We start from the raw sequence: 23,643 nt of genomic DNA, 5'->3' as shown, positions 1-23,643 counted from the left end.
GTAAAACTTCAACATCTGCTGCAACTTAGAAATTGTTCGTCTCCTCATCGACCACTGCAATGAACTGGGAGCCTGTTCTTGGTGTTGCCACTGCCTATAAATACTAAACTGGTTCTCACTGTTCAGACTGAGAAAGTAGCACTTTCCCTTAGTATTAACTGGTCCAAACTCCCAAGCAACGTCTACTCCTGAAATTCTCCATCCATTTAGGATACTCCCTCCTACTGAGTTTTGGACCCTGATGAAATCACCACTGATGTGCTCTTCTGCACTAACTACCCTATATAAGTGTCATCAACTGTGTCATGACACATGCACTTGAGACAGCAGTCCACAAAGTTGAAACTAGAGAGAAGCTTCCAATTACACTTCAGATGTGCACACAAGGGAAGAAGTGCAATAATAACTCAGATCAGAAATAAAAGATTAAGAGCACGCTGTAAATGTAAGGCATGAGTCCTAATTCATTAAAAAAATTCCGTTCGTGTCATAAAAATAGTAAATAGCGAGACATTTGAACCACTGTGGAGATAAAGGCAAATCAAACTCACAAAATAGATTTATCAACAATCCACGATCATAATCAAAGACATGTATTTCATTGAGAATATATGCCTCTGTTACAGACTTGCATGGGAGCTATAGAATAACCTTTCAAAACTCAATCAAGTTTCGAGATGATGTACTTCTAGATTCCACTACACGGCTGGATGCGTAGAGAATAGTAACACATTCTAGGGCGACTTTATCATCTGTAACTCGGCTTTAGAAAAATAGAGCTAAATTGAAGCAGTCATCATCCTCATCAGGAGGGGGCAGGTTGAGGTCTAAATATGGTCTATGACATGAAGGGCCCGGCTGAGCTTCAGGCAGACACACCTCATCTGTGTCTAAAATGACAGAAGAGGAAGAATCACAATCGCTTTGATAACCCAAAGGCTCAGCAGTTGTGTTATTTACATTTCCATAAAAACCCTGCATACCAAGACATAGAGGGATTGGTATAGTAGCCCCATTTTTACCCCTCTGCCTCTTCCTCTTCCAGCTGCTACCATGATTGGCATCCTCCTGCCGTCTCTTGCGATGCGCGAGTAAGACATGCCCTGCAACAGGGTTTGCTTCATCTCGCCGAACAGACGTTACACCATTGCTTTGAGGTTTTCCATCTAAGACTCCCTGAGATCGTGTACGGCCACTCTTGGGAGTGCTAGACGACTCAACAGTGCTACTATGGCTGGTACTTTGCTCATCGAAAGGAAAAGGAAAATTGGTCTTTGCTTTGTTACCTCGGAGAGCCCTGGCCGCAGCATCATATGCCCGGGCTGCATCTTCAGCAGTGTCGTATGTGCCGAGCCAAACCCTCGATTTCTTCACCGGATCTCGGATCTCCGCTGCGAATCTGCCCCATGGCCTCTTCCGAACGCCACGAAAGCGCTGTTCAGTCGCAAATGCCGCAGTCGCTGCCACTTCAGGCAAACCCAATCCTACAGGAGGACTTGGGAAGAGATGCTTGTGTTGTTGCATTCTCTGCATCCTCTGACTCTTGATTTGTTCCCCTGGGGAAGGTAGATATCACAGAAGCCTGTAATCAGAGGGATTCTTCAGAAAAAGAAGAGAAAAGACAACTAACCAGGTAAGGAAGCTTAAGGATACACTAAGGCAAAGGATTAAAGATTACACCCACAGTAATACCCCAGGCCAAATAGAGGTTAAGGGTACCTAATGAAAGCTAAACTTGGGGTAAGATGCAGTAAATCCCTATATTTAGGGTTGATTAGAAACGCCAATTAGGGGGTAAGGGTGGCCATTGAAAGTTACGCTTAGCGTTGGATGCAGTGATTTAGACCAGATAATAACTTAGATTAAACAGAGTGATATCAGGCTATGGGAAATTAAGGCGAAATGGAGCGATCTAGACCAACGAAAGATGATGGTTAGATACAGATATCAGGGTTCACGAAGGGTGGGAAAGGCACCGTTAAGAAGATATGCTCATCGAGAAACACACAGAGAGGCGGAGAGGGCCTGAATGGAAAGGATACGCAGTGATGGATTTTCTAGGGTTTCGAATCAGATCAGAACCGCCATAGCCACCGTCCTTTAGGGGTGAGAGAGATGGTGACAAAGCCACACACGCCTTTGTGTCTTTAACGCCGCCGTCAAGGCTGCCGCTTGAGCTTCCCGGCACCGACTTCCATTTAACGGCGCCGTTAAGGCCCTGCAACCACTACGTGTGCCACGTAGGACCTGCGACGGTGCAGCGGCTTTTTTGGCGCCATTTCCAAAACCGCGTGTCCAGCACAGCCGGCCCTCTTCGAAACCGTCGCCTCCGCGTCGCTTTGAGAACCAAAACCACTGTCAAGACCACCAATTATTTGATACCCACCATTCATTTTATTTAGTTAATCATAATCGTAGGCTTTTTGATGGTGTATATATATATATATATATATTCAGGCTTTTTTTATGGTGTATTAATTAATGCGTGCTACCCTCCTACACTCTTGGCTCTCGTCCACCTCCCTCGGAGAGCCTCCTTCGTCAAATTCTCTTGGCTCTCGTCCACCTCCCTCGAAGAGCCTCCTTCGTCAAATTCTCTGTTCTTTCCCACTTGCCCAGCAACAAAGATCGCCCTTCTACCCCCTTGAATTTATAAGCACCAAGAACTAGGTAATTATAGTATGTTAGGTAATTACAGTATGTTTTTAATTTAGTATGTTTTTATTTTTTTCGAAGGTACAGGAAATTTTTAGAAATTTTAATCTAGTATGTTTTTAAGTTTGGTATCTTTTCTTTTCTTAAAATATACTATAATTAAAACATACTATTTTTGAACCTTACAATTTACAAGCTTAAAATAATTATTCTAAAGATTCAAAAGTTTATTTAATTAATAACCATTCAAAAAAAACGTTTTGGGTGCTTATTCATAAGCTTTCAATCCACACCTTCACTTGGTATTTTTCTCTCTCTTCCTTCCTTTCTTTAAATACTTAGGGGGTGAGAGGGAGGGGGTCAGTATTGAACTCATGCCCGCTCTGTGAAGCTCGAACACAAGATTGTCACGCACACAGTGCAAATGTGCTTCTTACACAAATTCTCTTCTATAGACTTTGAGATATGTACCTTTTTTCATGTTACAATATGAATGTCTGCTGATGATTGACACACTAAATGACCCACAAACAACTTTCAAGCCTAGCGTGAGCTTGGAGGGGGTTGGTTGAGGATCGAGCCAATGTGACGACTTTGCTTTTTTCTTTTCACCAAAATTATGCATGATTTGGAGACATGATTTAATGCTTCAAGGATACAACTTAGCAAACCTTTTCAAAATGCACACTACATTTCCGTCTAAAGAGGATATTGCAATTTTAGGTCTATGACAAAAGTTTCAAACTACAAGCTCTCTCAATGAGTTTAGAGCAAATCATTCACATAACAAATTGTGAACAAAAAGCTTGAAGAGAAAAAGTGACAAATAGTAAGCTGCAAGACTGAATGATACAAAAGGTATGAATTGATGAAAGTAATGAAAAAAACAATGAAGCAGTTTGGTGTAAACTTGGAGAAACAAAGAAAGCCTCAAGAGTTTTTCCACTAAGAAATGCACAAAGATTCTCAATTATCACAAAGAAGTATATTAATTTGCAACCTCACAAAGTGTATGTGTGCACCTAGCTAGCACTCCACAACAACCTAACCTGAACTTTATCTTATTTTGGTAATTATTGCTTGGCTTAAAGCTTTGAACATTAGCTTTTTCTTTTTGATGGTGTAATGTAACTTGTCCTATGGATGTTTGATCACATATAATTTTACACACTCTCTAAATCAATCACCTATAGCATGTAAGATGTACTTGAACTATAACTCAATAAAGTATAGACAATGATAACTAGTGGTTGTATAGAGTGTTTATAAATATTGCAAAAATTTATGACCACAAAGTTACTAGGTTAATCACAAAGAGATCTAACAACGACATGAAGCCAACAATGTCAATGTAGTTGAGTATTCTCAAGAGAGAGCATGCAAGTCTTCTACTTGTGTGGGACACGAGCTCCGTGATGTATCATTGAAATGATACGAGGACTATATTGATGTTAATTCCATCAAAAGATTTCTCCCACTAGAGTTGAAAAGTAATCGTGCACATACAAAGTGCCATGAGGTTGTAGTAGTTGAATAGACGAGTTAATTACCATAAGAAGGCCCTACAAAATGTGAGAAGGGTGCATGGCTTATGTTCTCACGAGGTAAATGTGCTTCCATCTCTTACAAATAATGAACTCAAAGATTAGCATCAACATAAATTTGATGAAATTCTAAGGAAGATAAATTTTATTTGGCTAATGGATAGGCAATAAAGTTACCACAAGGTTGTTGAAGATGCCTTGATTGAAATAATGTTAAAAAACATGATCTCGCATTTGTGTAAGTAATTGTGTTGGAGCCTTAGGTGATGGTCAAAGGTAGAAAGGGTGTGTGTGAGTGTGTGAAACCTTAAGAGTTAAAAGTAATTAGAATAATTAGTTGGTAGAAGTCATGTGAGTGGTTGGTGTGAATAGGAGAAGTTAGTGGGACTGGAGAGATTTTAGAGCTTGATTATTGTAAGTAAAAATTTAAGGAGATTATTTTGGATCTAGATGCCTACTCTAAGGCTATATAAAAAATCGAACAAGCAAGTAATTTGAGCCTTTAAGTAGATGCCTTCTCTGCATAGCCTTCTCTACGGCTATGAAGAGATCTGAAACCACTAGGATCATGAGGAGACACACCGTCCAACCAAATACCTTTAAGTAGATGCCTTTAAGTAGATGCCTTCTCTACGGCTATGAAGAGATCTGAAACCACTAGGATCATGAGGAGACACACCGTCCAACCAAATACCAACTGGTTCATCACTTCAATCAAATTACCATAACTGAAAAATTAATAAATATCATACAAATATAGCATAGCATAAAAACACGAGAGAATCATTGGGTGTAATCTATCCCCCCTCAAGAACTGTCGGCGGCTTCCTTCCACTTCTTGAGTATTTATTCTTTATTAATAAAAAATAGCCCATAAGCCAAAAATAGATGCACGCTTATGCATGGGCTTGCCCTTTACAAAAATGGGGGTTGCTTTTAACACAAGCTTAGCTAAAGGATATTTACAAAAGAACCCCAAGGGCTAATTCACATGCAAATAAATAAATCCATGCCCAATATAACAAAAGTGGGCGGCTCAATAGGTCCACGCCCGAATACATCAAAATGGGCGACTAAATACAAAATCTCGTAGTAAACACTACGGCAAAAATATCAAAATGAGAACCATCCCAATAATAGCTCACACCATATCGCCGCCATCACATCAATCTCACCAACCTACAAGGTTGTCCATTCAAACACACTACGAGTTAGCAACACATGCCACACGTCCATGACAGCACATAAGTAATAAATCCACACTTAGTTCCAGCTATCCCTAATTTCATATGTCCTACGCACTTAGTTCCAGCTATCCCTAATTTCATATGTCCTACGCACTTAGTTCCAGCTATCCCTAATTTCATATGTCCTACACATGGAATATTTGAAATCACCCAAGTGCCATGCTTTGAACATAGTGGTAATTAGGCGTCCCCAATTAACCACAAAAGGATGGACAAACAAACTGTGACATCCCTCTAGTCCGGGATAGCAACTGTCCTCAGTTGCATCATATCAACTGGGCCGTGTTTGAAAGTAAGATTAGATGATGTCGGGATAGGCGCCAAAAAACTTGCTCAGGCATCCATTTAGCATTTTCCCGAGAATGATTTTTAAAGGTCAAAAGATATCTATTATAAACAATACCTATGCGAGTTGTAGTAGTCTCATGGTCAATAATAGCCTCAAGTTGAATTTCTTCTACTTGGTCAACAAGACTAGGTGCTTCCTCATATACAGGATGTGTAGGAATTGGTCCCCTATAAGGCCTCAAAAGACTAATATGAAAAGAATTATGAATTCTCCAACAAGAAGGAAGTGAGAGCCTATATGCTGGGTCATTAATCTTATGAGTAATTTTAAAAGGACCATAAAAACAAGGAGCTAACTTAACAATAGGGTTAGTCTCAACACTTTTAAGACATCTCTTTTCAATACGAAGCAAAACATATTGACCTTCTTGAAAAACCATGTGCTTCCTTTTCTTATTAGCTTGTTTAGTGTATTTCTCTTGTGCATTAGAAATAGCTTTACGAACATGATCAATCATGAATGGAAGTGAAAATCAATGGTGAATTGATCTGCAGGCTCAACAGTGTGTGACAAACGAGTGATAGGAGTAGGTAAAGCTTTTCCATACACAATTGCAAAAGGTGCCTTTCCAGTGGATGAATGCGGTGTGTTTCCATTGACTACGAACCATAATGATAAGATTTGGACCATTATTGATAGGTTTAGCAAACAAGCATATTTTCTTCCTTGTAAAAAGACTCTCACTGTACATCAAGCTGCACATTTGTAACTTTTCACTTTTTGACAAACATCACATTCAGACACAAATTTAGCTACATCATTTTTCATTTTAGGCCAATAAAAATCATTAGAAATAGTCTAGAATGTAGATGAAACACCTCGATGCTCCGCATAAGATGGCTGATGTAATTCCTCTAAAATAGAATGTCTAAAAGGTTGAGTAATGCATAATCTTTTATGGAATAAAAGATATCCATCATCATAGGAATACTCAACAAAAGGAGTCCAATGATTGTCTCTCAATCTAGACCAAATATCACTAAAGTCAGGGTCTTGGTCATAAGTCTCATGCATAGAGTTAAAAGATGTATTCTTAATCATAGAAATATTTTGAATGGAAGGTCTTCTACTCAAATCGTCAGCAACTACATTTTCTTTACCAGGTTGGTATTGAATAATAGGTTGAAAACTTTGAATAAAAGCTACTCATTTAATATGTCTATCCAAAATAAGTGGTTGAGAAAGCAAATGTTTCATACTCTGTTGAGATCAGTCTTTATAAGAAATTACGAGCCCATCAAATAATGTTTCCAAATTTTCAATGCATGGTCTACATTAGACAACTCCTTGTCATAGGTGTTATACTTACTTTCAGTAGGACAAAATTTCCTACTCTCGAAAGCAATAGGATGACCATCTTGCATTAATACACTAGCATCGGTTACAACCACAAAGAAAGGACGTGAAAAATCAGGTAATTGTAACATAGGTGCATGAGTAACTGCATATTTTAATGCAAGAAAAGATTTCTCTTGAAGTTCGGTCCACTCATAAGGTTTGGTTTTCTTGAGAAGTGAGATAGTGTGCCTTATATGCAAAATTACGGACAAATTTGTGATACTAGCTACACAACCTTAGAAAAGATCGTAATTCATGAAGCTTCTTGGAACATGGCCATGTCGCAATAGTTTCTATTTTCTTAGGATCAATATGTATGCCCTTAGGAGAAACTATATGCCCCAAATACTCAATCTCGCTCTCAAAGAAACTACTCTTTTTGGGATTAATGTAAAGTTCATTTTCCTTAAGCAAATTAAATACAATTTCCAAGTGTTGTTCGTGCTCTTCTTCAGATTTATTAAAAACTAAGATATCATCGAAAAAGACAACCACAAAGTTTTGATGCTCGAGAAAGATTATATTCATCATACGACTAAAAGTGGCATGAGCATTAGTAAGACCGAATAGCATTACTAAAAACTCAAAGTGACCAGTCTAATTTCTAAAAGAAGTTTTATTTGCTTGGCCATTCTTACTTGATGATATCCAGATTTTAGGTTAATTTTGCTAAAGACGTTGGCTCCTCTTAATTTATCAAGTAAATCATCAACTCTAGGAATTGGAAATCTATTCTTGATAGTATTCTTGTTGAGAGCCCTGTAGTTTACACACATATGATAAGTACCATTTTTCTTTTTTACAAGAAGAACTGGTGCTCCATGTGGTGACTACTTGGTCTAATAAGTCCTCGAGAAAGTAATTCCTCGATTTGAATCTGAAGTTCTCTTTGCTCACATGGGATGTATCCCTAGGAGGTGGTTCTTGAGCACTAAGCTAGTTAACCAAAATTAAAAAAGTTTTCTCCCTCTTGCCTGAGTATGACTCAAAAGTGGTTGATCCTTACCCTCAAAAGTGGTTGATCCTTACTCTCAGAAATTCCTTGTAAACAAAAATTCTTTCCATGATGCATAAAAGACATTGTGTGCTAAATGTCGAAAAGGCATATCAATTTGTGGTGTGTACTCATGTCGAAGAGGCATTCCAAAAATCATGTCAATACCATGCAAAGGTGCTACTAAGACAGTACATTGATCAAAAAATTATGCAATAGATAAAGCAAGATTCTTTACTTTCTTAGTACAGTTATACTTTGGATTTTGAAAAGCAGCCTTTACTTTAAAACAAGAAGGAATCATGTCAAGATGAAGAGCATGTGCAAGACATTCAGAAATAAAATCGTACTACCATCATCATGCAAGACTGTGATTTCCTTATCTTGAAATTTTTTCTTCATTTTAAGTAAAGTATGTGGTGAAAAAGAATGAGAATCAAGGTTAGAAGTACCTTCTTGATGAGATTTACCATTGAACTCGTTACCATCAGACTCTAGCTTGTAGTCGTCGTCTCATAAGCATCATCGTCATCTCCATTGCCAGTGTCTTCATCTCCATCCACCATGTTAAGCCATGCCATTGGCTTCTTCTTCTTCTTCTTCTTGTTGGTGGTGTCATTTGGGCACTTATTAGCATAGTGTCCCCTTTGATGGCAAGTGCAACATTGAACATTGCTTGCTTTTTCGTCTCGAGTCAATGAATCTGGAACATCTGTCTTCTTTGGTTCTCCACTCGCTCCATTACTATTGTTGCCAATCTTTGCTTTGTTGTTGTTGTTGTTGAATTGCTGACTTCTTTGATCTTGACCCTTGTTAAAAGGTCACTTGAATGAAGAACGCTTGTCAAAACCACTAGAAGATGTTGAATCTTTGGAGAATTTAGAAATATGATTCTCTTGTTGGAACCTAGGCACACCATTTTTCTTTTCACAATTTAGAGCAAGAGATTTAACAGAGGAAAGAGTGTGAGGACGAAACATATTAACGTCCGCTCTCTAATCTTTGGATCCAATCCTGAGATGAACTTCCTTTTAAGATGCTTTTTATGCACTTTTTCTATAGATTGCATTTGAATGAGAACATTCCAAAATTTTTCAATATAGGTTTGGACATCCTCTCCTTTCAATTGCCTAAGAGTATCCCAATGCTATCGGGCTTTAGCCTTGTACTGAGGAGGTAGAAAATGTTTCTTAATTTCGTGCTGAAAATCCTCTCGAGTGCAAGGTTTATGCTGACCATTCTTGGTAGCATTCCACCATAAAGCAGCATTCTGAATCAAGTGACAGCACATTTGACCTTATCTTTCTCGAAAAATTTCTCTTTCGAAAAATAGTCGTCGAATTGGCTAATCTAAGCCAAAAGAGTGCGTGCGTCCTTCTTTCCATCAAAATTCTGAAAAGGAAAAGCTTTGCGACTAATGCAAGATTCTTTTTGAGCTGTTTGAGCATCTAAAGTTGCTTTCACGGTTCAAAGAATAGAATCTTCATCACTATCACCTTCAGTGTCATGCTTATGCCTCTTACATGATTTCAGTTGATCTTCTAATGTAAGTCTATGAGTTCGTTCATTGACTAATTGTGCTTGTAAAGCTGTGAGTTGCTCTTGAATAGACGGAAGTGCAGGTAGATCAGCCATGAATGCTAAAAAGAAATAAAGATAGGAAAAAGTTAGAAATACTTATATGATTTTTCACTCGTGGAGGTAATGATTTTGAAGGTCTTGAATCCCGTGGCGATTAGAAGAGCGGTGTGGCCATCCAACATAATCACCAAAGTTCTTGACGTAGTCTCGAAGTGGTCGTCCGGTAGAAAAAATTATTGAGAATCGAGAGTGAATTTAAGCTTTGGGAAGGCGTAAAATGACTAAATTTGAAAATCCCACAACTTTGAAAGCTCGAAGCCAGGCCAAATTCGAACAAATTCGGGCTGATTCGAACAAATTCAGGCTGATTTGGATAAAGTTTTGGCTTGAAGAAGCTTTGCGTATGAATCTCCTCTTATCTTTTTAGACCTTTTTTTAGTAAAGCAAATATGTAATTTTTCTTCACCCTTGATTTCTACAGAGCTTTCTCAACCGTTGCAAATTCACATGCTTGGATCTTCCACGAAACCTCTTAGACAGGGTATAGGATTTGTGCAAAAGATCATGCCGGACGCATCTGATGGAACATATGTTTGATCTGGTTGCTGAATTTAGAGCTGAATTTTTCCCAAGCAAAGGATGCGTCGCGTGCTAGCCTGACGGGCGGGAATTAGTTATGCTTGTAGTTAAAGCTTAGAGCTTAAGCTTTTACTTAAGCTTTGTCAAAAGCTTTTGTCCATTGGATATTTCTTTGATGTAACTTGAAAAAGAGAGCTCAACTAAGCCTTCAATTCTCTTGCAATTTTTTGAATTTTTCTTCTGCCTGAGAAACCACAGAATTGCACGTACCTTTACTCTTTCTTTTGCAAGCCTTTCTCACTTTGTTTTTTCTCAATATTTTTCACCTTCTCTCTCCCCCTTTGCTCCGATACCACTGAAACCACTAGGATCATGGGAGGGGACACCGTCCAAACAAATACCAACTGGTTTATCACTTCAATGAAATTACCATAACTGAAAAATTAATAAATATCATAAAAATATAACATAGCATAAAAATACAAGAGAGAATCATTGGGATATTTTTAGTTTCTTATTCTGGTTCGGCTCAAAAAATTACAGCAATTATAAAAATGGGGGTTGCTTTTAACACAAGCTTAGCTAAAGTGGTCCTATCTAAACACTAAAGGATATTTACAAAAGAACCCCAAGGGCTAATTCATGTGCAAATAAATAGGTCCACGCCCAATATAACAAAAGTGAGCGGCTCAATAGGTCCATGCTCGAATACATCAAAATGGGCAGCCAAATACAAAATCTCGTAGTAAACACTACGGCAAAAATATCAAAATGAGAACCATCTTGGTAATAGCTCGCACCATTTCGCCACCATCACATCAATCTCACCAACCTACAAGGTTGTCCATTCAAACAGAGTTAGCAACACATGCCACAAGTCTACGACAACACATAAGTAATAAATCCACACTTAGTTCCAGCTATCCCTAATTTCATATGTCCTACACATGGAATATTTGGAATCACCCAAGTGCCATGCTTTGAACATAGTGGTAATTAGGCATCCCCAATCAACCACAGAAGGATGGACGGACAAACCGTAACAAAATCAAGCAAGCAAGTAATTTTGAGTCTTCACATAGTATCTTTCTATCTTGTTTCATTATATTATTTTAAAGTGTTCTTAATTGCTTTTATTTTAATTCAAGATCTCTCACACCTCCACCCACCAAGAATTTCAACATGGTATCAAAGTATAGGTTAGTGCTTGGGGTGTATGAAAATGGGTAGCAAATAAACATGCATGAGGGGTTTGCTACTCTAAAACATTTCACAAGTTGACTCTCACTTCTTTAATATAGAGTTCAAGAGGGAAATTTATTTTATGTTTTCATAATTTTAAGCTTGATTGGAGCTTGGAAGTGGGAGAAATCAGCTATGTAAGAAGGTGTAGTTCTATAGCTTACAAAGAAGTAATTAGTCAAGCATAGTTTAAGTAAATTATTTGGATGAGATTTACGTGATTGTTGGAGCATAAATAGATATCTTATATTTATTTTATCATGGATTTGTCAAATCTTGCTTTTGTAAGAATATTTTAAAAGATGAAAGTTATAGGAAGCACTTAATTCATGAGAAAGTTTGTTTATATTTCCCACATATACATGTTGGAAATCAGCATGCCGTTCTCATGATTATGACTATATGGGTAATGATTGGCTCTATATGACTACATGGATAATGAGTTGCTCTATTATGTAACCCCCCCTATATGAGGAGAAGCCACTTTGTGTTGTGATGAGAATTTTTTGCTCAGGTATTTGACACATGTTCCGCTATAGAAACGTGTGTGCGCATCCATGATCGTCTACATCGGCTTTGCTCTTTTTCATTTGGAATTATCTCGTGGGCATTGGCTTGGGTGTTGGGTTTTTTGGGATCTAGGTGAACTCCCATTGGGCGATCTTTTTTTCCCCACTTCACATTATGATGATGTATTTTAAGCTCTCTTTAAAATATTATTCTACCCTCTTAGGTAATTTGGGGATGCCTGGATTGTCTTTGCATTATGCCAAATTTTGTTAATATTGTGGGTGATGCCATTATAAATATTAAAACATTTGGTACACATTGCATTGGTGTATGCTTAAAGCTTCCTATGTTTGTTGCTGTTGGTTTGTATGACAGGACTAAAGTACTTCCTTGTGTCAATGGTATCAGAGCACAGGCTAGGTCAATTTATGGAGGAGATTGAACAGGATTGAAGAAATTAAAGACTAAAGGCGAAGGTTGAAAGCTAGAGGTGTTTTGGGCAATAACTAAAGGGAAAAGGGAAGTGAAAAGCCATCTTGCAAGAAAAAACCACTTTTCAATCCCTTAACCCTCTTCTTAGTCAGAAGCCATTGTTATGGCTTACCCTAACCCTCCTTGAAACACATCCAAAAGAGATTACCTGGTGAGCCGCAACTTTTGTGAGGATCTTTCCAATGGCCGAGCTCATAACCCTTGAGGTCTCCAAGCTCCACAACTCCTTGAGAAGCAATTCCACAACGCCTCCTGCAAGCGTTGTCACACCGCCGCATTGCACTACGGGTACTCATCCCTCCTCTCACCTGACTTCACTCACACACACTCACTAGCATGCATTAGGGAGAGAGATTAGCAAGAGCAAGACTCAATTGCACAATGGCAGAGTATGTTGTATTATGAGGAAATTCACTTATATACATGGCCATAAGTGTTCACACTCACTTAAACTGTGGCCGACCGGGCACTTTAGGCTCATAAGAGGCCTAATGCTAGTACAATGACTCCATGAAGTACATCACTTAGACATCATCCTAACTTGCTACCACACGCTCTTGAAGGGACTTGCCCATAAATACTCTGTCACACCATTACGGGCGCCCGTCCAAGTTGTAGCTTTGGATAATATTGCTTCATATCTTGAATGTACGACCCTTTGGTGTATCTATCGTGACTCCTTGATGTAAGATAATGGCGATAGATCTTGTTAACCCTGGAATTAGGTTAACATCCCCCCCTTCCTGATGGTGATCGTGTCCTCGTGATGATCACGTTGAAGACCTTTGTGTGGGGAGAATGAACAAGCTTTGTCGATGGGCTTTGAAGTTGATTGATGCTTAATGGTCTTTGTCCCTCCGGAAGGAATAAGAAAAGCTAGTTAGTGAATGAAAAGGTTAGTGGTTTATTGGGAATTCCTAACAGGGCAAGGGTGGGGTTTTTTGCGAACGATTGCATATTTGTGTGAGCATGTTATTTTTTTTGGCTTTTTATTCACTTTGTTTTTGGCAATCATAAGCAATGTTACATGTGATTTGTGTTGGTGGGGATGCTAAGAGATGTTAATAATGGGAGAGAAGAGAGGGAAGGATACGGAGGAACGTAGACTTAATCATTAGAACGAGATGGTGATTCTCAGTTCCTCATTTAATTCATTGCAGCGACATTCATTATTTGAAGAAATTGGTATTCGATGATGTCCCTTTGTGTTGCAGGATTCTTGTCAAATATTGTCGAGTAAGACATGTTCCTGCTTTCTTGTTCCCATGTGCTTTTTATTTTTTAACGTATATTTAAGTGCTCTTATGAAGCAGATATACATGGAGTACAAGAATTGAGTCATATAGACTTTTATTCCTGAACATGGTAATTTTTTTGAGATCTCTTTAAATGATGATGTTGCAAATGTTGTTACTCCTCTAGGATTGAAGAGCATTGATTTGTGAAAATGGTAGTGTTGTTTGGAGAGGTTTATAATTTGAAGGAAAATTCCAGGCGATGGGTCGTACCATTGACCAAGCTTTTTCCCACCATGGCCCCCCATCTAGAGATGTACTTGAAAGTTGTCGATGGTGAGGCTTTGGTGCAAATGTTCTTCAGTGCATGAGTATGAATATGTACTTATGGAGCAGCTGCTACATTAATTTAGCCATAAGAATAGTAAGCAATAAGCTTAACAGATATATAATGGCATTTGAAGATCGTTGGAAAAGTGTCAGTGCGTGAGATGGCTTAATACGTGATGTGGATTAAATCATGAAAGTGTAGGTTCTTAAGCCATGAGATTGTAATTTGTGAGAAACCTGAACTCGTGTGATTGCAGGTTTTTTGGCCGTGAAGGGATAATCCGTGAAATGGTCTAATCCTGTGAGATTGGCCATGAAGGGATATTCCTTGAAATGGTCTAATCCTGTGAGACTGCAGGTTTTTGGCCGTGAAGGGATATTTCATGAAATGGCCTAAACCCGTGAAGTTAATCCCGTGAAATGGTGTTTCCGTGAAAGTGCAGGCTGCGAACTGGAATTCTGTGAGAGGCAATACCGTGAGACAAGGAATTCCATGAGAGCTAATTCTGTGAAATGGAATTTCGTGAAAGTGCAGGCCGTGAACTGGAATTCCGTGAAATGGAATTCCGTGAGAGGTAATTCCATGAAAATGAATTCCGTGAGGTAATTCCATGAAAAGGAATTCCGTGAGATGGAATTCCTTGAAATTGCAGATTTTGATCCCATGAAGTTCTAGGTTTTAACCTCGATGGTTTGTTGATTTTAATTGATTTTATGGGTCAACTAGGTCATGACTTGCGAGCAAAAGGTTCTTATTTCTCACATCTAGAGGGGTGACAAGAGCATTGTTATTTTGTCCTTGATGTGCTCATAAGTCTCCATTTGCAGACGTGGGTGTTGATTCTTGAATTTGTTGGTCAAATGTTGTCGAGGTAGTAGGTAAGACTGTTGGTTATTTATTTAAACACACAAGCTCTTGTGTAGGTGATGAATGCATGAGAGTGGTTGAGTGATTTACTTCTTGTTGTTTGGGCCTCCATTCTTATCGAACCTTAGGTAAAGCTATTGAGGTTGAAGTCGGTGGTGAGGCTTTCTTCACATTGTTCGATTTTGGCAACCATATGATGGGATTACCATCATAGTATCCTTGTTGAATCTCATGCATAGGCACCCATCTTTGATGAACATTATAAACAGGTGGCGGATGTGCTTGGTGCCGAGGCTTCCTTCTTTGTGTGCAAGCTTAGGGACTTCATGATACGCTTGGGAATCCAAGCTTTGATATTTCTTCGATAATACCCTTGTGCATGCAATAGTGTTTTTGGTACCTACACTTGTTGACTTGGTGGAGTTCTTTGAGGAACTCGCATAGGCTTTTTTAAACGGTGTTGTGGAGTACTTTTCTTTTTCTTTGGCCTCTGAGTACTGCGTTGAGGAAGAGGCTTTGACTGTCGAGGTATCCAAATTTGATTAGCACCTTCATAGTAGCCTTGAGCTACAAGTAGCTGCTTCTCCACCCACATCTTGATACTATTAAGATACCTTGATTGTGGTTGTCTTGGTAGAGTTTTCTTTTGGGTTGATGTGGAAGGTTTGGGGCTCTCCTTTACTTTGGTTGGCACGGAGGCTACAGGTTTAAGACTCATGGGCATTGTTGATGATGATGAGGCTAGAGTCTTTTGTGGAGTGGCTGTCAATGAGACGAGGCCTTTGAGCATGTGGTTGTCTCCTTTGGTGAGGTTTGTCGATGAAGAGGCATAGGCTCCGGCCAGGGCTTTTCCTTTAAGTTCCTTATTAGAGATAGATGGTTACGTGGGGGAACTTCTTCGAGAATGGCTGTTGATTGCAAGGTTTTGGCATTGAACTTCATTGGTAAGGATGGGATTGAAGAACTAGATGCTTTATTGGGGTCGGTCGTTGATGCAGATGGGGGGTCATTGTGTAGAGGGGCTTCTCTGGAAGACGCTTGTAACTTTTTGCATTCAGCATCATAGAAATCCATTAAAGTTGGATCCTCTGCCTTGCAATATTGGTATATGTACATTATGTGTACTATGCACATTATGTGTGCATATACTAGGAGGCTAACCCACATTAGGCTTGTGAGCATGGGAGCATGGGAACAAGCTCTAGTGGAGCATGGGTTAGGACTAACCTTAAGGTTTAAGGTTAGGGTCAGGCATCCAAGGGTCACACATGAGGAATGGAAAGTCAAGTGTCACTTGAGGGCCCTCCTATATAATAGGGGCATGGGGCACACTCAAGGGGGCTTGGAGGTTTGGGCTCCATGAGGCCAAGGCTATGTTATGCTCTCTTGTGTAGAGGTTCATATCTACTCTTCTACCATTTCACACTTTAGCTACATGCTGTTGGATTGGAGTTATACCTCTTGATGGTATGGGACATCAAGGTAGAGGTATGATGTATTTCATTTATGATTCATGTGTGCATCCCTTGGGCTTGGGGGTGGTTGGGTGGTTGAGTTTATGCCTGATTTATGCATGTTTATGCATAACAATTATCTAGAGAGATCTTAGGGTTTTAACAGTGGTATCAGAGTAATCTCTATTTAATTGTTGATTTTTTTAAGTAAATTTTAATATTTACTAATAAAATATTATTTTTTGTTGATTTGTGTTGATGAATTGCACGTGGATCATCGACATGGTGATTGGAACGTGTGTAACTACAATTCAATGGACGAATCGACATTGCGAGAAAATTCCGTGAGTTAATGCTATTTTTCTCTATTTTTTATGGTTAAAATCGAGCAGTAATGGAATTTTTTATAAAAATACCATAAAGTTTATGGTGGATATTTTTTTAGAATGGATTCCCTGAATTTCTAAAAATTTTAGAAAATTTTTCTAAATTTTTAGGAATTTTTTGAGCATTTTTATGATTAAAAATATATTTTTATACATTTTTATTGGTTTTTTCCGCGGGAATGTGATCAAATTTCTGTCAATTTCTACTGAAATTCAATAGGGGACAGCGTGTTGATGCATGAATTTCTCTCCCGTGTGCGTGGGGTTCTCTCTGTCTCTCAAATCTGATTTTTCTTTCTCTTTTCCGGGAGAAAATCTCTTTAAAATGATTTTTTTTAACATTAATCATAATTAATTATGATTAAGATATGTTAATTAAAAAAGTTTAATTAAAAAGCTTAATTAAAGATTAAGCTAATCTCTCTCTGATTCACAGAGAGAGAGAGAGAGAGAAGAGATTGGAGGAGAGATGGAAATGGAGAGGAAAGGAAGGAGAGAGGGGAGAAGAGAGAATCCATCTCTCTCATTCTCCATGCGCAGGCGACGGGAGGGGGGGGCTGCACACAGCAGCCGACGGAAAAAAACGCCCCCCTTAAAAAATCAAATTGGCTAATAAGCTAAAAAAGCTTATTTTTTATTTTTTTAAAATGAGTTTTTTATTTCAAAAAAGCTTTTGAATTTATTTCAAAAAAAGCTTGGAAAAAGCCTGGAAATTACTGAAAATTACGGGATTTGATGAAAAAAATCTCTAAAAATTCCTGGAAATTTCTTCTTGAAAATTTTTGGCTTTTCATCTTCCGGAAAACCTTTGGCTTTCCGTTTTCCCGAAACCTTTTGGCTTTCCGAATTCCGGAAAACTTTTGACCTTCCGAATTTCGGAAACCTTTGACCTTTCACATTCCGATTTTTTTTTGTCTTTCATTTTCCTAAAACTTTTGGCTTTCTGTATTCCAGGAAAACCGTTGGAATTCCGAAATTTTTTGACCGTTCGTATTCTAAATGCGTTTGGGGTAATTTAAAAATTTTAAAAAAATCCTAAAAATTAGTGAAAAATTAGACAAAGGTAATTTTAAATTTTGGAAAATGTGGGATTGGTGTTTGGCATGTGGTGTGTCCATTCGGGCGCCCGTGACCATTCAAATTCCTTTTAAATTATATTTTTTGACCCAAAAAATTAGAAAAATCCATTAAAATTAAAAATTTTCATTGGATTTGAGAATTGTCGGGCGAAATTAAAAATTTCGTAAACGATGGGATTCTCAAGAAAAATTAGGAATATTTTGAAATTATTTTTAAAAATCTTAAAAATTGGTATTTTTAAAATATCAATGGTATTTTGGCAAATTAAATTGCTAAATTTTTTTTGGAAAAATATAGGTTTGGAATACCAAGAGATAGGTTTGGTGAAATTCAAAATTATTATATTTTGAGGCTTTATAAAATTAGAAAAAATTAGAAAAAAATCATGATAATTTTTTTCTCAAGAATTTAATATTTTTGAGGGTTATTTAATGTTGAAGTACGTTTTCTCGTGCTGACATTAGATAGATGTGGATTATTCGCATATTTTATTAATACGATTATACCTTGTATTAATGGATATTTATATTTGGATTAATTCTAAACAATATATTCATGATTTTTTACCATTGTTTAGCCATTCTTTTTGGACATGTTCCTTAATTTCTTTTGATGGCTATAATTTACGTTCAAAGTGTGTTTCACCTTTGACACTTTTCCATGATAACTTATTTTGCACTTGTTAAAGTGTGGATTGTGCTTAATTTCTTAAGCCTAAGACAAATTCTATCATGGGTTAGTTGATCGGTTTGTTTTGGTGGATTTTTATTGGATGTTTTCCAAGTTTTATATGGACTCATCAGGTTTTGCCTAGATCACTTATGTCTAGGGTTTTCTTATTGAGTGTTACACACATGTGTTTCACTTTCTTACTTTGGAGTTTTATTTGAACAACGCAATGTTCATATACTCCGGATTGATGAGTTGGCCACCACCAATTTTAATGCTTCTTTTGGCATGATTTATGTCCATTAGATGGTATGCATTGATTTTTATAATCAACTATGGTTTTTGTGGATTGAAGAAGCTTCTATGCTTTTATCCATGGTTTTATAAGGATCTTTTGATCTTTTGAAAATTACATGTGCTTTGAAGGTAGCATTTGCCTTTGTTCTTTACACATAATTTTGGAGTATATTTCTTATACTCTTGTTTATATTCCAACTTAGATACCTAGTTGTTTATATATCTAGGTGAGTTATTTTTCTACCCTAACTTTATTGTGTTTTGGGTAGTTATCATTAGAAAGGCGCCAATAATACAATTTCTTTTCTAAATGATGTACTCAGAAAGAGTTATCCTTGATGTAGTCTCAAGTATATAGAGACAGGTTTAGTATGTGAAAGTCTGGATAAGGCCATTTTATTCCTTTTATACAGGATTTTATTCATATTTTCCTAGACGGCATACTAGGGAGTTTCAAATTGTTAAGGTATGTATGGGTGGTATCATGGTGGAATGGGACGCTAGGGATCCCTCACATATATTATCTTATGGGATAATTTGGGCTCAAGATTGTTGCTTTGCTTACATCACTTAGCATGTTGACCTCAACATTCAAAGACAATCTTATTTTCTAAATTCACTAGAAGTTATAGTGTGGGCATTCTCTAGATAAACTTCTTTTATCTATAACCTACATGTTGTGATGAGGGCAATCTCATTGGCATTTTCACTTGTTGAAATCTCTTTCTTTATAGTTCAAACAAGTTTATCTTGTTGACCTCAACATTCAAAGACAATCTTATTTTCTAAATTCACTAGAAGTTATAGTGTGGGCATTCTCTAGATAAACTTCTTTTATCTATAACCTACATGTTGTGATGAGGGCAATCTCATCGGCATTTTCACTTGTTGAAATCTCTTTCTTTACAGTTCAAACAAGTTTATCTTGTTGTATTCGGATAAGGAAATTTGGATTCTTCCTTTGTTGGCATTTCTTTCTCTAGTTCCGTACTTTAGGTGATTTACACAATCAACCTGATAGGTTTACGGATGGATATATGTGACTCATTGAGACGTTGATGACTCTGTATGTTGATATGGGTAACTCGAGACATCGATTATTCCATATGCAGATGTGGGTATGTCGGGGCACCGATGAATCCCTGGTTTCTGCTGTTATAATGCCATGTTTTCCTACTTTATTTCGAAAGGTTTACAAAAGGGAAGTTACTTTGAATGTGAATTACTCTGATCATCAGCAGTTTGATGGGCAAACAGAGTGTATGAATCAGATTGTAGAGTATATGCTTCGTGCATGTCTCTAGAAAATCATCATATTGGGAAATATCTTCCAATGATGGAATTTGTCTATAACAGTTCTAAATTCACGGCTATTATTTTTTAGTCCATGCATACTTATGTATGGGTATTAACCCAGGGCACCTATTGATGTCAGTCTTAAGGACATCGAGCTTGATGCATCGAGGGATTTCTTGCGAGATATGCAGGAAATTCTGACCGAAGCTCGGGATTCTATCAGGAGTGCTCATGATAGGGTACGGTTTTATGCTGATAGGGGACGCTCATCTCGGTCTTTTGAACTAGGAGCGTTGGTTTATTTTAATGTTCCTAAAGATTCTCAGACTTTGTCAATGGAAAAATGCTCGAATTTATCTCCTAGATATTATGGTCCTTTGTAGTTGACTAATCCCTGAGGTTAAAATAAGGTGGAAAGATAGGGAAATTGAGGATTTGACTTGGGAGTTGGTTGAGATTGTTCAGCGCAGTTCTCCTTCTTTTCATTGCAAGAGTGCAATGTTTTGAGAGAGGGGAAGTATGTTATATGTACATTATGTGTGCTATGCACATTATGTGTGCATATACTAGGAGGCTAACCCACATTAGGCTTGTGAGCATGGGAGCATGGGAACAAGCTCTAGTGGAGCATGGGTTAGGACTAACCTTAAGGTTTAAGGTTAGGGTCAGGCATCCAAGGGTCACACATGAGGAATGGAAAGTCAAGAGTCACTTGAGGGCCCTCCTATATAATAGGGTTATGGGGCACACTCAAGGGGGCTTGGGAGGTTTGGGCTCCATGAGGCCAAGGCTATGTTATGCTCTCTTGTGTAGAGGTTCATATCTACTCTTCTACCATTTCACACTTTAGCTACATGCTGTTGGATTGGAGTTATACCTCTTGATGGTATGGGACATCAAGGTAGAGGTATGATGTATTTCATTTATGATTCATGTGTGCCCATGGGCTCGGGGGTGGTTGGGTGGTTGAGTTTATGCCTAATTTATGCATGTTTATGCATAACAATTATCTAGAGAGATCTTAGGGTTTTAACAAATATGCTATTGTCAACTTTTTGTTGTTGACCCATCATGATTGAGTGATGACTCTATCGCTATCAAAGCGCCATGGTGCTTAGGTAGCAATAGTCCATTTATGCCCCAAGATTAAATCCACTTCCACCACATACTCAACCACAAAAAACTTGCAAGTAAGGGGGTTAGTTTCAATATACATTGTATGTTCAAAAAGTACCCCAAACATGGCATGTTCAAGTCTTGTGTAAAGGGAATTCTTTCAGGATGTGCCGTGAGTGTTGGTTGACCTAACAAATCCCATAGCTTGAGGGTCATGAGATTGTGTTCTCGTGTTGGATAAAGCTATGGTTGAGCTGTGGTGATTTTATTTGAAATTTCCAATCCAACCAAAATCTTAAGGATCTTTTTAGTAAGATATGTTGGAAGTTCCAGCTCCTCCAAGGTCTCTTCCTCGTAATAGCAATTGTAGATTGCATACAGGAGTGTGCAAGGTGACTGTTTGGAGTTTCTCTCTCTCTCTCTCAACCTTCCTTGGAGCTCTCCTCTCAACATACTAACCAATTGATTGGTTGGGGGCTTCTTCTAAGATAGAGAAGCAAGCAAAATCAAGTGGTAAGGTGTAATTTTATGATTTTCTTCTCTATTCTCAATGATTTCACTTCTCAACTCCTCTCAAGCTTGAGAAGTTTCTAAATTAAGTGTGATGCAAGTTAAACTTTTCTTAAGTGTTGTAATGAATAATTAACAAAAGTTTACATTTATGCTTAAATAGGATGCTTTTTAAGTTAATCTCTCCCACCGCCAAAGAATGGTCATTCATATGACCAATTCTCTATTCAAATGATGCTTCTCATGGAGAAATTCTCAATTCACAAATCAAACTCTAGGCTTATAGGGAAATCCAACCATACCATGATAGAATCTTCTAAAGGAACCATGGATGTTTCAACTTTAGATCCCATTTATGTTTCATATTCCCATTCACTTTCATCCCCTGTTTGGCTCTCAGCTTTTTCAAGAGTACCCAATGCGTACACTAGCACACTTGGCCCTCTGATAATTCTTAATGAGGTCTGTTTGGAAACTTGTGAATTCTCACATCCTATTTTATGGAATTCTTTATGTCTTAGTATAACTCATGTTGAGCCCTTAAAGGTGCAAGTGTTGTTGTTATGCTCGCTTTATCATGAGAGAAGAGCATTCCTCCAAATGAGGTTTTGAGAGACTGATTTTGTAAGGGAATACTCGAATTCTTACGTGCTTTCTCAAGCGTATAATTTGTGCAATCTATCTCAAATGACTCTTCTGTAGAGAGTATGTGTTCCTCTTGAAAGGGCAACACATACTCTTGAAAGGGGAAGCGGTACTCCTGTGGGCTTTATATTTTGGTTGCTTTTTTAGGATTGGCATTATGAGGCTCAATCACAACTGGTGATCCTGTAAGACACTCAACCAAGCTAAGATGCTCTCATGAGCATGCTTTTTGCGTTTCGCATATATCAAGTGATCATTATTATTCATTTGGGGTGGTTGGGTGGGTTGATTGTTCTATGTGGTGCATTGAGTGAAGAGTCAAAACTTGTTTCATTTTCTGACTTTCTTTGGAATCCGATTGTCAGTTTTTCATTATGTTTGCCCATGCGACAAGATCGAATTTTCTTTTGGGCTTTTGTACCATGTGTCCTACGGATGGGTTTTGAAGTTTGTGTGGTAGTCTTTGAGGTGGATGCTTCTGCATCATGTATAGCTTTTTGCTTTTTTTGGGTTTATGTCCTCTATAGGCTCCTTTTCACTGTCCTTTAATTCAACCTTGGTTTCGATAGTTTGTAGTCCCTTGTCTTTCTTGGTTTTGGAAGGTTTTGTTTTCTCTTTTGGGTTCTGCTTTAAAGCATGTTCTTCTACCTATGTTGAGGTATTGTCTTTTATGTTCTTTTTGACCATTTCTCGTGCCTTGGCTTATAAGCGTGTAAGCACATTCAAGGGTACTGTGGACAATTACCCGTTTTGTACACTTAAGATGTTAAGAGTTGTATTCTGTGAGATAAGTTGCATTGAAGCAACTCGTCTTGGGCAATCTTGGAACATGTTATCAATGCCACATCGTTCACACATGGATTACAAAGTGTTAGTGACTATGGGCATGGTGTTAAATTTGCAGCAATGTGATGAGCTATGGGTGGTGGATCAAATGCTAGAATCAACATCATTAGAAAAAGAGATTAGATAATAATTAAGATGTGATTAGTGAGCAATTAACTGATAGCTTAATGTAGGCATGGATAATAAAAAACTAGCAAATTCTCATTAGGCTAATGCCTCAATTTATAGAGTTTACATCCAAGCATCTAATCCCACTGATTTCTCCTTGATTCACTCCACCTCTTTTGCTTGATTCTCTCCATCTCTTCCCAGAATATCTCCACACCTCCTAAATCTTCTCATGCTACCCTTTATTCTCTCCCAATAGATACTTCTCACCT

The 23,643-nt window shown here is 38.0% G+C and overlaps 1 protein-coding gene across 1 annotated transcript; it reads right to left on the bottom strand.

Moving 5' to 3' along the window:
- Positions 1-531: 531 nt before the first annotated feature.
- Positions 532-2,118, bottom strand: LOC147618679 (uncharacterized). Its single transcript, XM_086773716.1, has one exon. The coding sequence runs from the start codon at positions 1,531-1,533 to the stop codon at positions 766-768; it is 768 nt and encodes a 255-aa protein (XP_086629842.1). The 5' UTR covers positions 1,534-2,118; the 3' UTR covers positions 532-765.
- Positions 2,119-23,643: the final 21,525 nt, after the last annotated feature.

The sequence above is a fragment of the Cibotium barometz genome, chromosome 34 (genome assembly GCF_041138505.1).
Source record: "Cibotium barometz isolate CiBa-2024 chromosome 34, ASM4113850v1, whole genome shotgun sequence".
NCBI classification, from domain to species: domain Eukaryota; kingdom Viridiplantae; phylum Streptophyta; class Polypodiopsida; order Cyatheales; family Cibotiaceae; genus Cibotium; species Cibotium barometz.
Note: the sequence above shows the minus strand (reverse complement) of the source record. Positions and strands in the feature narration are given on the sequence as shown.

Coding starts and splice junctions, on each gene's coding strand:
- LOC147618679 (XM_086773716.1), bottom strand. CDS start 1,533: ATGCAGAGAATGCAACAACACAAGCATCTCTTCCCAAGTCCTCCTGTA.